Genomic DNA, 19792 nt, shown 5'->3' with positions numbered 1-19792 from the left:
ATGAACTTCAATAATGAAAAGTCAAAGCACTTCACTGCCTGTCTCCTGCTTTGTGCACTCTGAGGCTTCTGAGACAACGGGGGCTGCTGTCCTTGTTCCACACACGGCTGAGCTTGATGGGCTGTTCCAGCCCTGGGCACCTCCCTGAGGCCTCTCACCCCACAAAGGTGCTGGGGCTGCACAGGGGGATGCTTGGCTGCCTGGAGCAGCTCTCAGCCAGCACCCCTGTGCTGCCAACAGCTCCAGGAGGCAAAGGCAGCACTGAGGGACCGCTGCACCGGCCCCAGCGTCACCACATCCTCCAGGGGACCCCACTGGGAAGCACCTGGGTTGCCAGAGGGACCCCAACGTGGTATTTTGTTACCTTGTCCTTCCCAGTGCTAGAATCCAGCCAGTGCTTGTGGATCAGGGACACTGAAGCCTGGACATTCAGCACTGAGTTATCTTTCTCAGTTATTGAGAATTTGGCCTTTACCAAACCATGAATCTGCATTCCCTATACTCTTCTGAGCAGAGTTTCCCCATCTAGTATCTATTTAGTGGGCACACACATCTGTTGATTCTGTCTTCTTGCTTATCCTTTGCCTAGACAGCCCTCAGCTTTGCCCTCCTTGCATGCTTCAGAGCCCGCATTCAAGCACTCCTCTGCAGGCCCACTGGAGAGAGGATGGTGGGCTAGATGTGAAAAGGCCATTCTTAACAGAAGACTTCACACAGCTTATGAAAATATGTGTATTTAGGAATTTGTTTATTTATGTGTTTGACTTTAATTTATATTCCAGTTTTTAGTTTATTCTCTGATCCATTTCAGGCTATGGAGATTGTTGCACCCGCATGCCTGCTTTGCAGCACACCAATGAACAGAGCAGCTCATGACTACCAGTTTAGGAACTTCCAACACCCACCTTTTGTTTTCCAAGAGTAACACAAGCTGGATGGAAGTGTTTTACTGAGGAATTTGCATAGACAGCCTTTGCAGCAAATCATGTCAACAATCCTAATACCACCTTTGTGGATGACCCCAGGAGGAATATAACCACAGAATGGCTGACAATGGAAGGGACCCTAAAGACCACCTAGTTCCAATCCTCCCTTTCCCCATTATGGGCAGGGATGCCACTCACTAGACCAGGTTGCTCAAAGACCCCTCCAGACTGGCCCTGAACACTTCTGGAGATGGGGCATCCACAACTTCTCTGGGAAACCCATTCCAATGCCTCACCACCTTCAGAATAAAGAATTTTTTTCTAGCATCTTATCTACATCTCTTTTCTTTTTAGCTTAAAACCACTCCCCCTTGTAGCTCAATGGTAGTTTTGAGATACTTTCCATTTCCTTTATCCTTGGCTGTTTGAAAGCATAAAGGAAAATGAAATGTTAAAGAGCTTGAGCACAAAAGATGTGAAATTTCAGTATTCTGTAACTTTCTCTCTTTCCTTTAAATAAGCACTCTCCCTTAAGGCTGTGACCTGCTTTGTTGCATGGTTTCTTAACAATACAAACTTATTGGAACAGCAAACTGGTATCACAATGGACCCAATGCTGCTTGGCCCATTAGGAACACCACAGCAATACAATATTCTCTTCCTGTGTACTTAATATGCCCCAAGCCATGAAATAAACCCCAAAAGTAACTATTTTAATAAGTCTCAAATAAAATAAGGAATAGTTTAAATATCTCTGCTTGTAAGCAATTTTAAATGCAAGAGAATTCTGTTCTATTCCCACATCTGGCTCTTCCAATGAACTCTATGAAGCAAGAACATTCCTATGAATCAGGAAAAAATATAATGAAAACTACAATTCTGATTAATTCATACTAAACTGAGTATTTTGTCTTACTGGTAAATTCATCTTCCCCTTTACATACCTATAAATATATATCCACCAAACTAAAACTAATCTATTTAACTAATCCTGCACATCACACTAAATAGAATAAGCTTACAAGTTTGACCCAAGAAAATAACACCACCTTATGCAACTACCTTTAAAGAAAAAAGAAAATGTTTCAAAAACATTGATACACAGTGAATATACATGCTACAAAATCAAGAACCACATATAATAAAATAATGCTGTAGTAGAGATAAATAAAATTACTCTATTCTTTTTTTTGTTGTTCTTCACTACCAACATAGGTCAACTGCGAGAACTCACATAACACTCACAAACAAGAGACCTTCCAGTGTCACACACCCAAAAAACCCCAAAAACATAAAACCCCAAAAATCACAAAAATAAAAACCCAAAAGGGAAACATGGACAGAAATAGAAGTGAAGGATTTACATTATGCCACCTTAAAAGTCAGCTTTCTGCATCATTTGCTTATTTCCTCTGTTTGGAAAACTGCCACATTTCTTCCTGAAGCATTTGTTAGGAAAGATTTTTCTTAATGACACTTTTGCCCCTTACATAGATTTCTGACATCTTGTTTCTCTATGATATGCAAGTGGAAAACAAATGTCTCAGACCTGAGAAGCTTTGCAATAACTGAAGTAAAACAGGTTATGGCAGCTAAGTATAACAAGTATCCTCAGTAAGGAATTCCAAAATAATTTGGGCAAGGAAAGGAGAAAAGAAAAGGTGGCCATAAACTCTAAAATTTTTCAAGTTACAGTTTAAAATGTGGGGGTTCTGTTTTGGGGAGGAGGGAGGGAGTGGTTCTAAATTTCTGCACATAAGCAAAACAGTGTTATAAAATTCTAGCAGGTGTCACCTTCTCCCAGTCATCTATTGTGAATACTGAAAGAAAAGGCATAATGTGAAATAAGTACAATTTTCAGTAACAGTTTGGTTCAAAGTCTCCTAGAGTTTTAGTACATTTCTTATTGTGTTTTACAGTAACAAATTACATTAAAACAAAGATTTCCTGAAGGCAAGAAGAAATGGCTTTTCATTGCTTATTTAAAACAAGTAATGAGTTTGGCAAGCTACAAAGACAACAGAGATGGAAATGAAGTTTTAAGCAGCACAATTTGTGCCTCACAGAACTGCAGCTAATGTAAGGCACAGAATGACCACAGACATAGTGAAGAGAGTTCTCCTCTATGATCTCAACACAGCTGGGTGAGAACATTTCTTAGCAGTAGTATAATGCAAGACAAGTTCAAACATTTTTTATTTTCTCTAAAGTGCTGCCTCTCTCCCTTCCCTCAAAACAGCAGGTGCAAGAATGGCAGTCTTGTTTTGTTTTCTCACTGGAAGAAGTCTGCTCCCTGAGATGACCATAACATTTATTAAAAACAGGGTAGTAACAAAACAACAATATTAGACACAAATTTTATTCTGTCAATATTAAAAAAGAAATCTTATAAACTAAGAACTGTCATTAAAAGAACCATATTTCCAGAAAGAGGGTTAAGAAATGCCACATTCATTTCATACACTGTAGTGCTGCAAGATGATTTGACAAGCCACAGAGGGATTTTGCTGCTGCTCAACAGTATACCTTTCACAATAAGATCTCCCAAGACATTTTCCAGCAAGAAATTAACTGATATTCCACAAAGAAAAATTTAAAAAAAACCCCACCGCTGCAAAATACTTTCTAGTAAATGTAAGCAGTACAATGCTGAAATCTGTGAAAACTATGAGCTACCAAAGTTGTAGGAAAAGGACTCGAAAATATTTTTCCTTCTTCAGTCATGTTATTCTTTGCATAAAAACCCATCCTGACCTACAACCAAAAATCCATTCTTTTTTTCACCAGCTTTCAAAAACTGCCCTACTTAGCAACAAGGAACATATTCCACACCTAATGTACCTCTTTCTGTTTGTTATCATATGGAATATTACATTTTCCAAGTAACTCCTTTAAACATTGTGACTATGATTGATACCTCAGCTGTCTCTGAAATCATTGTATTTCCTTCCCCTGCAACCTGCTTGCATTCTCATGCCTTTGGTTTCAGGAACCTTGGACTCAGATTTAAATTCCTGCCAAGTTGTTGGCCTGAAATAACACAGAGCTTTTTTCATCCTTTCTAGTATAACAAATTGAGAGCTTTGAATTGAGGCCTTGCTCTTTTTTCTGAAGTTTTGTCTGTCAACAACAGCATTTTAAGAATCTTTAACTGTAGAAGCCCCTGATCAGTGCAAGACCAATACAGTTTACACTGTCCTGCAAGGACTCCCAGAAGTTTGTTACCAAAGTCTCCTAAGCAAGTAAAAAGAGGAAGGTTTATGGAACTACATTGTTAACAATTACATAAGATTTCTTGGACCTAGAGTTCAGTCTGTATTATATTTTTGAAAAATCCTGGAATAGAGAAGCAAACACAAAAGCCCACCTGGCTTATGATAAAAGCAGCCGCCAGAAGTTTTCAGCAGGAGCCCATGACTTATTCCCACTAACTATTGTAAGTAGAGCAGATGAGACAGTTACAATCAGAAAGGGATGTAAGGTGCACATTTCTAGAATACAGAACTGTATTCTAAATATTTTAAATAGTAAGAGAAAAAAAAGGCAGGGAGTAGCTTTTACCACGATTAATTTTGATTCTTCCAAAATGCAGCGACATGGCAGCTAGGAGTAAGGCTCTGAACCAAACAGGGAAACTATAATAGTGCTCTTCATTTGTCTTTTATACTAAAAAAAGTTTCATTTGTATTTATTTCACATAAAAACTTCTTAAACATTTATCAGCTATGCTGCATTTTAAAAGAATGCATCAGAAAAATCTTTCTCCATCACCTCAGCCAAAGGCACCATTTGATGAAGTACACTGAACAGATTTAAATAAAGCCTCTGTGATGGTGGATAATCAGGCACTAGGTTAAATCACCAGGTGACAGGTTTTTCCCAGCAAAAGATGCATTTAGTTGATGGCATCCCTTAATGTAATTTTATTAAATTCACCAGAAAAACTGAGAAAGACCTGAAATGAATTCAGTAATTCAATAAATTCACTTCAGAATACTTCCAATACATGAAGAAACAGTTTGCAGACCATATTATAAATCTAAACATTAGAATCTTTTTTTTAAATAAAATTAATTCAAGATTCTTAGGTATATGTCAGGTGGTTAATCTTGTAAATCATTTTTATTGGCCAAAGTTTTAATTACAAGGCACTCAAATTATTATAGTGAACTTCATATAGCCACTAAGGACTGAGTTGAATTTTGGTATTAGATGTAGAAGAAAAAAATATTTTCTGCAGCTGAACCCACTGAAAGTATATACTTGAGCTATGATTTCCAACTAATATAAAAATTCATCGGCAATTCTCAGGACAAAAAATGGTGAAATTTCTCCCAACAGGGCAAGAACTCCTAAATTACTATTTTTTGGAGGTTAAGTTCAATATTTATGGAAAGAAATATTAATTTCCACATGTAAAAAAATGAAAATCCATTTCTACTCCAACTGAGTGCATGTCACTTACACACAGAAGAAAAATCGCACACAATGAGACATTTTAGAACAAGCAGGAGAATTACCTGAAGCTGTGAGACTTAATTGCATCAAGATAATGCTGCTGACAGGGATGCTCAGAAATTATGAGTCAAACACTGGACTCCTGTCACAAAATGGTCACACAAAAGCATGAGGATTCAAAAATCTGCAGGAATTCAGGAGTAACCAAGGCATGTGTCAACAGAGCAGCCCAGCTGAGAAGGAGCAGGCTAATAGGGATTACTTTCCTTGTCAGTAATGAGAAAGTAAAGAACTAAAAGAAAAACCAGTTTCCCTCCTCAAAGGAAAAAGACAAGCAACAGTGTTGGGATTTCCTTCCAAGATAATGTTGTTGTATCAATCTTGTGGGACACAAACTTCTAGCTATCTTTGTCCTTCGTTGCTTACTGTATTTAATAAACTTTTTAATCCTCAGTTGAATAATTCTCTGAAGTGAAACTTTATATGCTCTATTATCAGCAAGCTATCAGATCTCATTGTTGTACTTTGTGTGAGTTTTCTAAGGAATAAAAATGCCTTCTTGACTCTTCTGGACTCCGACACAGGCATTCTGAAGAGCCTCAGACATCATAAAGCAAAAGAAAAAAAAGCTTGAATAAAAAAAATCCATTAACGTGAGTGCTGGACATGAACCTTGAAAGTCAACCACAGCCAGAAGCTCAATGTGCTAATCAGCAATGCTGTCACCAGCACCACGAAAAGACTTTGTAACACTTTAAAAGACTTCTAACAGAACAGCTGTCTCCTGCAAAGATGTGAACGGCAGCCACTTCCAACAGAAGTAGCAGCAGCAGCATTGCCCTTCTTACACAGTTCTTTAAAAAGAAGGTTTTAAATATTTAGCAAAAGGTTTTAACAGCACTCTCCCACTGCCAATTAGCAGCAGTGATACCATTTAAATATTTGATGATGACAACACTAAAAATAAATAAATTAAAGTCCAATTTAGTATCACAATATTGCTAAACTTTCATTATGTTACAGTGGATCTACACATTTGACTGGCACACATTTGGAGTATCATTTTAGTCCTGCACTGCAAAAAATGAATAAAATAGAAGGAAAACATATATATAAAAGAGCACCAGAATAAAAAAAGCATAAAAAAGCTTCAATAGGTGGAACATCAAGATTTTTTAGTCCAGAAAAAGAAATTACATGAGGCAAATGTGAGGAACACCTCTCAGCTCATTTATGGAAAATAGAAAGTGTTGTTCTAACATAAGAACCAGGGGATACCAGGTAAACAAGTAAAAAGCTGCCTAGTAAAACCATGCAAAGAAAAAACAAAGAGAGGGGGAAAAGAGGACTTCTCCACACAACATTTAGTTAAGAAACTGCCATAGGATGTTAAAAGCTGCCAAAAGTCAAACTGGCCTTTGACAATTAATGGGGGGGAAAAAGCCACCTGTAAGGATTAAATGTGCCTTAGCTCCAGATCACTCAAGGCTGGAAGCAGATGTCAGGAAAGGAGGCTTTTTCCATTCTTCCTGTTGGAGGCAACATCACGAGCCAAATGGACTTTTCAGCCTGACCCAGGCAGCCATCCTTAAAACTCACAAGGGCTGGGAGAGCTTTTGAAGGCTGGGGGGAAGAGATGCATTTAGCCCAAGCTGTGCAGCCAGCTTTCATCACACACAGGTTCAAGCCCCAAAGCCTGTGGGGCTCCAAGCCAGTGTGAAGGCTGAGCAGCCTGCCCTGGGCTCTGCCCTCCCCTTTCATCACTCCTTTGCTGGGACTCACAGGCAGACACCGAGCACTGCACAGAGCACACCGAGTTCTGCTCTGCTCCAGCCCTTTGCTGGCAATAAAAGGTTCTCCAGCAGCTGTTTCAGACAAAAAGCAGAGTGTGGCCAGGCTGTTACTGCTGAAGCAGGAAGGCCAAGCTGTATGAAGGATGCAGAGAGCCAAGAAGAGGAGGGACAAGCAGGCAGGGTGACACAACAGATGAGGTGACAGACACAAACCACATCCAGGCCAAGCAGGCTACTGAAAGACCAGTGCTATCAATTCCACAGCATCTTTCTAAATCTACAAAACACCACAAGATAATTCTTATAACAACTGAAAGCATTTGGTGCCAAAGACCAATGCTATCAATTCCACAGTATCCTTCTAAACCTACAAAATATCACAAGGTAATTCTCATAACAACTGAAAGCATTCAGCACTTTCCCACTACACCACCACTCTCAGAGCAGTTTCCACACCAGGCTGGCTGCTCCCTGAAGAAGGACCAAGCATGAGGCACATGGAACACATTATTTAAGCTGAAAAGTGCTAACCTCAAACAATGCTTGTGAAACATCTCTGCTACTACTGCAACTGGGAAGAGCAACGAGAAGTTAAAGGACACTTGGGTTTAACAAATGTAGTACATCCAAAAAGCCATGTAAAGTTCTTGGGGGGTGGTCTTCAAAACCAAGGAATCCTATTACTACAGGGACTCAAACTACTCATGTCTGATCCAGCTTTCTCCACTATGTGGTAGTAATGTGCCATGCGTAAATACATTCTCATTTCACATAAATATTAGCCTTGAACTCTAGAATAACCCTGGCTTTTTGCAACAAACTGCCACCAACATATCTCAAAAAAATCATTATTTAGGGGCCATTCTCTGTAAACAACATAATACATTTCAATTGATTCAAACCATTTCCTGAAGTGATTTATTTCCAACTATTATTGAGTTTTTCCTGCCCTATGTAGCAAAAATGTAAGTATTTATGTTGTAAGTGTGAATATTGCAATAATGTAAGTATTATTTCAGCAACCCAGAAACTAACATTTGCTACAATAGGCACATGAAAGACTTCATTCTGCTTTAAATTTACTAAACAAAGAATCACAGTAGAATATACAAAGTCACTGTCTTGCCTTCTTTTTTTGTGTTCCTGTACTGTTCACAGGAGTTACTTAAAATCAATAAATAGCCTATCCTAAAACCCCCAACAACAGGAAATAAAACATTCTTAACAAAACCTTCAACACAAGCTGGATTCCTGTCCTTTTAGTCCAAACTACACTTTGGTAATACAAAGCAATGAAATTATATTTTTCTAAATAAGCAGCCATTTACACTTAATTTTATGGAACATAGCTAGAGCAAACATTTGGACACATGAAACTCTTGCAGCACAAGGAACCAGGTAATTAAATATATCAAGCATCCTGGGTTTTCCATCATGAGAGGTACTTCACAAAACAAAACCCATGCAGACCATTCTGCTGCTGCAGAATTTCACAATCATTCTTCCTCTCCCATCCTACAGTAAAAAGGGCAGTAAAGGATGGGGATACATTCACAGATGCTAAAACATCAAAGTACACACAGAACTGTAAAATGCTCTGGGTTTTTTTAGCATAAGCAAAATAATAATGCTGGTAAAAAGAAAAAAACTAGTATAAGAAAATAAAGGGGAAAAGTTAAAATCCCAGAAACTCAGCCATAAAAGTATCTTGAAAATTCTGTGGATGTGTTTTTTACCAAAAAAAAAGCAGCAGTATTCTGCAATACTGATTATCTCATAATTTAAAGGAAATATCAAACCATTTTAATCAATTCTAGCAAAGGCATTAGGACAGTCATTACACTAATAGGCATAATATCAATTATCTGCTATATACTTGTAAGGTACCCATTTCTTATACCAAAGTGAAACACCTATATAAGTTTCTTTCGTTAAAGATTTTGAGAGTTAATTTTGAAATCCCGCTTAATATCTTGCTATTTTTTATTGTTCATTTGATAAAACTGTCAGCTGCTATTCTGAAAAGGAGTTGGTTTGTTTGTTTAAAGATACTTCCTGTCTGCCTGCACTTATTTCCAGAATGAGAATATTTAGTATCTGAAAAGATCCCTGAGCATGGTATACAATCTGAAGTACTCAGGGATATTTTATTACTTACTCCAAAAGGCCAAATTACATTAAAAGGAATCCCAAGAGAGGCAGAAATGAATCACACTTTTCCAGGGCTGCACCAGGTAACACTGTGAGCCTCAGTACTGTCAATTTCCAGTCACTCACTATAATGTGTGTGCACCCTTCAGAGTTTTGACCCTTCATGTTTTGTGGTCTAGGAGGGAAGAACAGGTGAGTGAATCAGGGATGTTCCTCTTCAGAAACAAGGGACAGGTGAGTCTGTACACCCAGTTCTGGAAAAGAAGCAATTCAAGCAGATATTAAGAGATGTATTACAGTCAAGAGGACGGGAAACAATCCTTTCAAAGGACAGCTTCATGCACAGTCCTCTACAACAGGGAAAAGCAAGTGCAGCATGGCACTGCCCCCTGTTTCAAAGGCACACCACATGTGAAGATCCACTGTAAAACAGTAACAATACTCTTCATAAACACAGCTGCTAAACAGGGAAAGAGGCCACTTGCTACTTACTCTCCTTAAAGACAAACAAACCAGCCCCTTCCAAAGAGCCCTTCTTGTGCCAGTGCTGCAATCCAGTAATAATAATAATATCATCAATTTGTACTTACCAACAATTATTTTAATATATTTAGACGGGAAAAATATTTTCTCATAAATTGTATTTTTGAACTAGATTCTGCAACATCATATTGCTCTATATAAAGGTGGTAAAGAATACACATAACCTATTTTTATGTTAACCATGGAATATATAATTTGATCTTGTACCAAAGTTTATAATCACTTAACAACAACAGCAAAAAAAAAAAATCACATACCACGTATGATAAAATGAGAGCATCATTAAAATAGGATGTTTACCTGAAGGTGGAAAAGCTGCATGTATGTTAGAAGGTAAGTTAAAACTAGAAAGAGCCTGGCAAATTGAAGGTATAATCTGAAATAATTAGAATGCAGTTAGTAGGACAAGTACAAGCTTTCTGCAGATGATTGCTTTTGCCCATTACAAAGAGGAACAATCAGGCAGCAGCCTGCATAGAAGGATCATAATGAAAAGGTGATTAAAAGACAAAGGCATCATACTGAAATTTATTAACAGTTGATCCTGCAACAGAGTAGTGGAGCAGAGTAGACTGACCTCTTGAGGTCTCTTCCAGCCCGATTTTTAAACCTTCTTCAATACATATACATGTTTTTGTATTACATGTATTGCTGATTTTTATCACATTTTTATAATTTCCTCTTCTCCATGTATATTACACATAAATAAGTATATACCTTTCCTCCCTCAAAACTAACCTGCTGATCTGTTTACATTTACACATATAAATTTTGAACATAATCCCATGCTTGAGTGAAAACATAAATAATTTAGAATCCATGTACTAATATTATAATATGTCTTCCAAATTAATTTGGCCCTTAGAGACTGATAATTGGTGAATTTTATATAAGGGTTTTTTCCTAACAGAGTAAGTGCAAATAATACAAGGATTGATGGTAATGTCATCCATGGACCAGCAAAGGCTGGGAAACTACACTATTAATTTGTCCTGTCAGTCTCTGTTTAAATTCTTTTAATCTTCCATGAATGTAGTCAAATCATGGGAGCAGAGTGTATCATTTGTGAGCCACGGGCAGGACAGCACTGCTCTAATTCCTAGTTTGAAAATAGGCTAAACTAGTCGTGTCACTGATCAAGCCTGATAATAGGCATAAGTAAAAATCTCATCAGGTATTCATAATGATTTTTAATTCCATTAATTAATTTTTCACCACTGAACAGGCTGAACATGTTTTGTGGATAGTCTAAGGTTCTGTGGGCAGAGAGGAGTTGTTATTATTCACACTAGCCAAGCTCTTTACTCAGTCAAGAGAAACAGACAGATAAGCTCTTCCAGAAGAAAAGTCAGAGAAGCTAAATTCATCCAAATTAAGAGCCTGCTTCAAGTCAGCTTTTGGAAAAAGTACTTCTCTTCATACACTATAGTATATAAACTAATTAAACCACATAAAGGCAGTATCCTCATGTATACATTTCTACAAACAACTTATTTTTATGCATTACATATCTCCAAATAAAATTTTGATTACTGTGGTCTACAGAAACTACTAATGTAAGTAAAATACATTGCACAACATACTCACTCAGTGGCTGTGACACAAAGTGTCACAGTTAACAAGTAGGAAACTGCCTGATACATAGGTCTAATGTATATATGATACTCTATGCAAATACTTAAGGTATACATCTTTAGCATCACAGAGGATATGCTCTTTATGGTGTTAAATATTCTTTCAAAAATATTCAATTTTTTTAAAAAATAGGAAGCCAGTACAAAATCAGTAGTAGAGGACGGAGAAAGAATACAAATATGGATAGGTGCTGGTAATGTTCTGTAATCTAGCTGTGAGTCCAACAAATCACAGAGACAGCACCTTCTAAAGGACAGCTGCAGGACTCATGGAGCTGCAAGCAGCTATCCAGGTCTCTCATACTGACAAACCAGAGAGACAGGACAGATCTGCATTAAAACAAAAAGAAAAAGCTGAGAAGCAAACAAAAACAAATCCAGAAATCGCCTCTCAGAGAAGCTGACACTTTGGCTGCATAGTTGAATGGCTGTCCAGGGTAAGATGAAGGGGGAGCTCAACTATCACAGCCTTCTTTCCTAAATATATGCCTTTTTTCATTGTGCTGTCAGTTTTGGTGTCAATTAGTACATGTGCTCTAGGCAAAATATCTTTTACTGCTGGGACATCCATGTCCTTCTTTCAAAGATCTTCTGTAACCAGAAGGAATTCAGCTGATACTGTCACATTTTGTTTCCAAGGGGAAGGGCACCAGTAAACCAAATATGTTGTTTCCTTCTTTCCTCTCCAGGGCAGTTTTCTTTGAAATTAAGGAATCTTAGCATCTTTGGGCCTAATCAAATTTACTTGCATCATTACACTGGTTTCTTTGCAATATGAAAAATTATTGAAAATCAGATAATTTCATATACTTTAAAATGTCCAGCAACCTAATTCCTTGATATTCTTTCAGATGGAAGCCAAATATGTATGACCTATTCCTGGGCCTCCATGAAGCCTTGCAAACATTGTGGCTATGATAATTTAGGACTGCAAAGAACCTGGTCCACTGAAAATGCTACACTGGAGCTTACCATGAATGCAAAACAGTTTATATTAAAGCCTTTAAAACAATCATAGTTGTAGAAAACACTGTACAACATTTTCCATATTTCATATTTTTTACACCTGATACAAATGGGTTTACAGTATGAACTAGAGATCACAGAAGACTGAACAAGTTAGCAACATATTTTGGCACTCTAACAAGAAAGAAGATCTTGATGTACATGCTGTCTAAATCCCCTGTCATAGAAAGACATGGATATGTTTAGTTTCAAAGCAAAGCTCTGCTGAAAATTATACCCCAGAGTATCTACCTGCTAAATTTGGTTCCTCTCTTCTTACAGGCTTTGAAAGATAGAAGTTTACAATGCTCAGCAAGTACACGACTTTTCAGAATGAAAGCTTGAGTTTAGACACATAAGCAAAAAGGAAAGATGCAAATTTGTTTAAGTTATCAGCCAAGAAATTTATTGCATACACCAATACTGAGATCAGTATTGGTATATGCAAAACAACCACCCTGAACTTTGCTTCTACACACATGTTGATAAAAACACTCCTGCTCACAGAATGCTAAAGCCACCTTTCTCCAAATTTTTTGCACTGCTGCCTTCCTAAATAACTGCAGTCTCTCCTAAGTGCATCTCTTCTCATTTTATTACTGCAACCTGTCTCCTAATAAAGACATATTTATCCCCATGGATCTCTTCCTGTCTAGGTCTATGGCTTTGGGAAACCATGAGGTTCTGTAAGCATTTATTGGACACCCCTGGAAGCAGGCAGCTCTGAGGAAACATATCCATCCACCACAAGTCACTTGCTGCCTGAAAGATTCTCAAACGCCTACCACCTCAAAGCCTCTTTAAGAGAGGCGTGGAGGAACCTCACACTAAAATAAAGCAAGCTCACTGCCAACTGTCAGAGAAGCTAAGAAAAGTTCACAGGATGCTTAAACCCACTTTGAACTAAGGGATGTAAATTAATTTCACAGAACATTATAGGAAATTACATAATAGGAAACCACAGCTAGCTGCACCAAGGAAAATATTATGGAAAAACAAAACAGTCACTCCAAAACCCGCTACATACAAACAAGTGGTATATAAATTAGTTCACAAGTCAGGTATCCAAGAGCCTTAATCCCATGGACACACAATGTATCATCACTATAGCCTCTTGAAAAATCAGAATCCCATAAATGCAGAGAATAAGAGAGTGAAACAGTCTCTATAAACACATGCATATAGTCCCTGGCTCTCAAATTTGGTTCAACAAAGGCAATCAATAAAATAGGTGATATCATAAAAATTGCTACAAATTCAATTTAATCCTTTCAGCCTAAACAGAGCTGATACATGAGAATGAAAGGCCAAGTAAACTACTATGTATAAAGACTGCGTTACTTTTTCCAGTAATAGCAGCTGCAGCACCTATCATCACCCTAGGTGACACCTCAGCCTCAAAGGGTAAATCATCTTATACCAAACGAGAAAGAAAAAGTCAAAATTAGCAGGTGCACAAAAGAAATAAGACGGAAAAAATATGGAGCTACTGGAAAAAGGGAACAGATACTGCAAGTAAGAAAGGAAAGGGAAAAAGGCAGCAACTGCTCTTCTCAGAGTTATGAAAATAGACAGCCAATGGAAGCACAGACTGAAACCAAAATAAAACACGGATCTGCGCTCCTGATTTTCATGCACAAACATGTGGTTCTAAAGAATTTAATCTGAACTAGAACTATTATTCAAATGTCAATTCTCAGTTTGTGACCCAAGCACCTACACAGCAATTGACAGACACAACATTTAAGTATTAGATATTCCATAAAGGTGTATTTTACAGATCAACTACAAAGTCATGTTTTGCATGAATGTAGTCCCTGGACCTCAGATTTGGTTCAACAAAGGCAATCAATTTTTTCATGTTTTGCATGAATGTATGAAAACTACATCTGCAAGGAACAGACCTGTTCCTTAAGGTTACTTTGTATCTTCTTTAAGAGCAGATATAAGCTATTAAAATTCCAGGAACACTTTCCAAAAGCATATTACATCTTACTTTTCCCATTCTTTACAGACTTCTGCTCTACAAGAGCAGGCAAGAAGCATCCTCAGGTTTACTACCCATGCCAGATATTCCATAAGGTTTCATAGTGAAAACCAGGCACCAATACACCTGGACTCAAACAACCTGAACTGCTGAATTAAGCAGGCAAAATCATAATCAGAATATATTTAGACAAGTGATTTTTCCCAGAAGTATTAAAACAGTCATATCTAAAATAAATATGGACCACATAACTTTAAATGTAGTGTTGCCACATTTCTCTACCTGAAATAATTATTCAAATAATAACAGAAAGTTTTAGTAATCAGTTCTTGGCTGCTACACAGATTACTGCTCACATCTGCAAAATGGTATTCAGCAGCAATAATAGCAGAAAGTTGAATAATTTCGTATTCCAAAGTGCTATCATTGCTGTAGAAACTAAGAACCTTGACTTGGGTATCCCTGAAATGTAATTCAAAACCTATTTCCTTATCTCATGCTTCTTGATCTTAATATATCACAAATCCCTAGGTACTGTGACCTTGCTTGGTCCCCAGAGAGGCAGAAGGTTGCAGCATAATTAAATCATACACTACAAAGTAGTAGAACAGCATGGTACACACTGCAAACAACACTACTGTCTTTCTTGGGCTACCACAGAAGAAAAAAGAAACTGTTAAGAAGTAAAAGACCTGTAAAAAAATCACTAATAAATCCAGCAAATATGAAATTATTCCAATATTGAGCTCAGCTGCCCCCTATCCATTGTTATGATTTCTTTAGCACACACATACACACGCCCAGCATCACTGCTCAAACAGGAAGGGTGGGTACAGCCTGTCAAATGTGTTCACTGCTCACTGCCCTTGCTCTCCCCTTGGTTTGTACAGCAAGGCCCAGGAGACAGTAACACAACTTTCAATACACTATTGTGCATTGGTTTTCTTGATATTCTGCACATTTTTCTCTCCAAGCAACAGAACAACAGAGATAATGGGTAAAACACGGACTGATTGAATGAAATTTATGTTCTAACGGTGGTGAATTGTCTGTGTTCTGTTTGGTGTTGTGATGGTGTTGGTTTTGACTTTGGCGTGGGGAATTCTTTTCTGTTGATGCGACTGACATTTGTGAAGATCCCATGATGGATGTGGATTCTAGTGATAAGGGCTGGCATATCTCTTGGGTTTGCATGACAAGATTTAGGTAGCAGGGGGTCTCCAAGGGTGGCTTCTGTGAGAGGCTGCCAGTGGCTTCACCTATGACCGACACAAGCAACACCAGCCAGCTCCCAGATGGCCAAGCCAGCCCCACCAGCGGCTGTGGCAGCGCCCCTGGGATAACAGGGTTAACAGGGGAGGGAAAAAACACTGCTCAGAAGTGACTGCAGCCAGAGAAAGGGGGGACAACAGACAAGTGAAACAACACTGCACACACCAAGGTCAGTGAAGGCGGGGGAGGAGGTGCTCCAGGTGCCAGAGCTGAGATTTCCCTGCAGCCCCCAGAGAAGAGCAGGGTGAGACAGGCTGTCCCCTAGCAGCCCATGGCACTGGAGCTGGATGCCTGAAGAGGGCTGCAGCCCTGTGGGAAACCCAACCTGGAGAGGGCTCCTGGAAGGATTTGTGACCCCATGTGGGACCCACACTGGAGCAGCTCATGAAGAACTACACTCTGTGGGTAAGACTCAGGCTACAGAAGTTCATGGTCCCTCCCATGGGAGGAGACAATGCTGGAGTAGGGTAAAAGTGTGAGGAGTCCTCCCTTGAGGAGGAAGGAACTGCAGAAATATGTGATGAGCTGACCACAACCCTCATTCCACAACCCCCTGCACCACAGGAGAGGGGTAGAATGAAGGGAAGGTGCTTTTAGGCACCTTAATTTGGTTTTATTTCTTATTATCCTATACTGATTTGACTAGTAATAAATTAGTTTCCCCATATTAACTGTAATTAACAAATTACTGTCATGTTTTTTCCTTGACAGTAATTTCTGAGAGATCTCTCCCTGTCCTTACCTCAACCCATGAGCCTTTCATTCTACCTCCTCCTCCCTGTCCAGCTGAGGAGGGGAGTGATAGAGTGGCTTTGGTGGGTGTCTGGAATCCAGCCAAGGTCAGCCTACCACAGCTGATTTTGGAAGCATATAAATATCTAAGAAGACAACACATCTAGCTTAATTTAGATCTAGCTGATCTTGATTAAACTCAGATCTTAAGTACTTGAAGTTGTGCCTCATTTCACAGCTGTTATACCATTGGAGCAATTACTCTGTGTTCTCTCAACATTTTCATTGGAGTTGGGAAAGCTAACCCAACATATATCTCAGGAACCGTGGATTTAAGAAACCAAAATAATCGTCTTTGTATTATTTTAAAAATCCCATTCCTTTTTGCCCAAGCTACATTCTACCACTGAGGCTCCCCCTGCTTTTCAAGCTGAAACATCAGCGTTCAGAATATGCAGAGCTACATATAAAGATGTTTCTATAGGTGAAGTATAACTCAGCCTACTGCTAAACGAGCTGTCATTTTTAACAAGAAGAATGTTCCCTATTATGTACCTTCTCCCACCCCCAGCCCAATGAGAGCCTGAATCTCTCACCGCCTGCTGTGTGCCTGTCACACACACAAGCCAATGGAGACACTAAATTGCTCTGCACAGGTGCATCCCAAATAACAAGCATACTGTGCAATTCACGTCTTCCCCTGCCAGGCCCATGTTGTCTTGTCACAAGCCAGCTAGTTTCCCTCACCTTCCCTAACAGGAGTTAGACCCTTCTACTTTAATAAACCTCAAAACACGACGCCCTGCTACCCCCAAGCGTGGATGTATACAAAGCCATCCTCTCACTGTTGTCCACTTCTGACAAAGGAAAAATCAAGTCCCCTCACCACAGGGGGGAGGAAAAAAAGAGAAAGAAAAAAGCTGCCTGTCCTTACATCCAGAGCCAAGGCTCTGTGAGCCCAGTGTATCGCCCGCATCTCCCTGCCTCTGTCACAGAGAAAAAGACCCCGATGGGGAGGAGCAGGAGCTCTTACCTTAATTATGCTGCTCCTCCGGGGGATGCCGGGTTTGCCTTCTCGTTGTTGACTGGCGGAAAATCCTCTTTCTTTGCTGCTGCTCTCCGGGCTTGCAGGAGGAGCTGATCCCGGCTCCTCACCGGCTCCCGGCTGGGCACAGTCCCCGTTGGAGACCCGGCTGCCGGCACTGTCAAAGCGGGATCTCCCGCCGCCGCCTCCTCCTCCTCCTCCTTCCCCATCTCCTGCCTTGAACGCCACCTTGCCTTGGACCGGCCCCGGGGAGGAGGGCAGCCCCCCGCCGCCGGTGCCGCCACCGCTGCCAAACTCCGCCATCAGCCTCCCTGGCTACGGCAGAAGCACCGCCGCTGCCCCCCTCCCCTCCTCCCGCGGTGCCTCTCCTTCCGCTTTCTCTCTATTTACGATCGGGGGATTTTGAGTCTAAGTCTCTCCCCCCCGCGCATTTGGCAGCCGAGGCCGCGTAGCTCCAAGAGGGGAGGGGGGACGGACGAAAACGTGTCGGTGGCGGCTCGGCGAGCACCAGTCCCGCAGCACCTGGGGAGGGAAAAGGAGACGAAACGTGACAACCGCTCCTCACACGAGGCGGGGGTGCGTCGCACCGCGGCGCGCTGCCCTGCGCGCACACACGGACACGCGTGGGAGGAGAGGGGCTGCCCGGGGTGCCCGCCCGCACACCCGCGACCCGCCGGGGACACCGAGCGGGGCAATGAGCGCAGCCCCGCCGCGGGGACGGGGACCGGCCCGCCACGGGGCGCGGGATGCTGGAGGGGACCGAAGGAACGGAGCTTTTGGGGCTGCTCAGCCGGGAAAAATGAGAGGCGTTGATGGCGGTATTTTCTCACCCTGATACGGCGACACCCACAATCGCTGAAGCAACGAAGCGGGAGCGAAAAGAGAACTTGCAGAACAACACGCCCCAAAGCCTCCGGCCCCGGCCCGGGGGAAAGCCCGTCCCAAGCACGGCGGGGACCATCCGCCGCAACCCCTCTCCGGCCACGACCGGCGGCCAGAAGCGGCGGAACACGAGCAGGCTCGCCGCCGCCGCCCCGCGGGGCAGCCCCGGGCGCCCTCGGCAACTTTTCTCCCTTCCCGCTGCCTGCCGACATCCAGCCGCTCTAGAGCGGAGACAGCCCGGCTGGGGCAGCCTCGCCCGCAGCCGCCCCCCGCCCTCACGCTGCGGCCCCGCTACCCACCTCGGCGGCGAGCGGAACCCCGGCTGTCGCTGCTGCAGGAGCCGCTTTTCCCCTCTCCCCTCCTCCCCGCTATGGTCGCCGCCTCTGCCCGGAGCCGGATACAGAGAGAAACTGATTCATGTGGCTGCTTCCCTCGCTCTCCGCTGCCGCCGCCGCCTTCCCCGGCCCAATGCTCGGCTGCAGCCCCGTGGGGGGAAACGCCGGCAGCGCCGAAGGGAGAGGCAGCCCCGACCGCCCCCGCGAGGAAACTCTCGGGGGAAGGCTGAGCGAGCGATCGGGCTCGCCCCCCTGGCGCCGCCGCCGCCAGTCACAGGGCCGGCCCCGCGCGGATTGGCGGCCCCGCCGCCAGCACCCCCTCCGGCAGCTCGGGGGCGCTCCGCCCGAGGGCAGAGCCGCCCGCCCCTTCCCGCGCCCCGCGCTCACCGGAGCATTCCTCCGCACCTCCCGCCCCGCGCTTCTCGGCCGGGCTCCGGGCCCACACAAAAGAGCCCGTGCCCGGCCCCCCGCTCCCGGCCGCATCCTCTGCTCCCCTCCGCCCGGACGGCGGCTCCTCCCGCCCCTCCCGTGGGCGCCCCGGGCCCTTCACCCGCCCTGCCCACCCGAGGGGCTGCGGCCGCCCGAGCGCGCAGGAAGGGCGGGGGGCCGCGGTGGAATGGCTGGAACGGCCCGACTGGGCGCTGACAGCCCAATTAGTCCAATTAGAGCCGTTAATTATTAAAGGAACGAATGTGATGGAGTGCTGGAATATTAAAAGCTTAACGGAAACTGCAACTTGATGGTTGCCTTCAAGCGTGTCCACAATACAGCATGCTCGGCCGGCATGCCCTCACATACCCCATACACGCTGGTTTAGGTTTGCTATGAGACAAACAGGACGCACTTGGTGGAAGAGCAGTAATTCAGAGAGCCGCATATTTATTTTTACATCTTAACACAGCTGCATGTTGCAAGAGCTTGATATTTCACGATTAAGTTGAATAAAGGGAAATGAAATGCCATAGTTGAGGCACTTGGCCCTTTGCTTGAAATTCAAAAATTGAGTCAGTTCAGGAGACAATACATTGA

The 19792-nt window shown here is 42.1% G+C and overlaps 1 protein-coding gene across 1 annotated transcript in view; it reads right to left on the bottom strand.

Moving 5' to 3' along the window:
- PLCL2 (phospholipase C like 2) overlaps positions 1-17849 on the bottom strand; it is a 98696-nt gene extending 80847 nt beyond the window's left edge. The window contains exon 1 of the mRNA XM_064704587.1: positions 17535-17849. Within this exon, the coding sequence (XP_064560657.1) occupies positions 17535-17849 (315 nt within the window). The remainder of the gene's footprint in view (positions 1-17534) is intronic.
- Positions 17850-19792: the final 1943 nt, after the last annotated feature.

This window comes from Zonotrichia leucophrys, chromosome 2 (genome assembly GCF_028769735.1).
Source record: "Zonotrichia leucophrys gambelii isolate GWCS_2022_RI chromosome 2, RI_Zleu_2.0, whole genome shotgun sequence".
In the NCBI taxonomy this organism is placed as follows: domain Eukaryota; kingdom Metazoa; phylum Chordata; class Aves; order Passeriformes; family Passerellidae; genus Zonotrichia; species Zonotrichia leucophrys.
The sequence above is the reverse complement of the archived record's forward strand: the minus strand, read 5'-3'. Positions and strand labels throughout refer to the sequence as shown.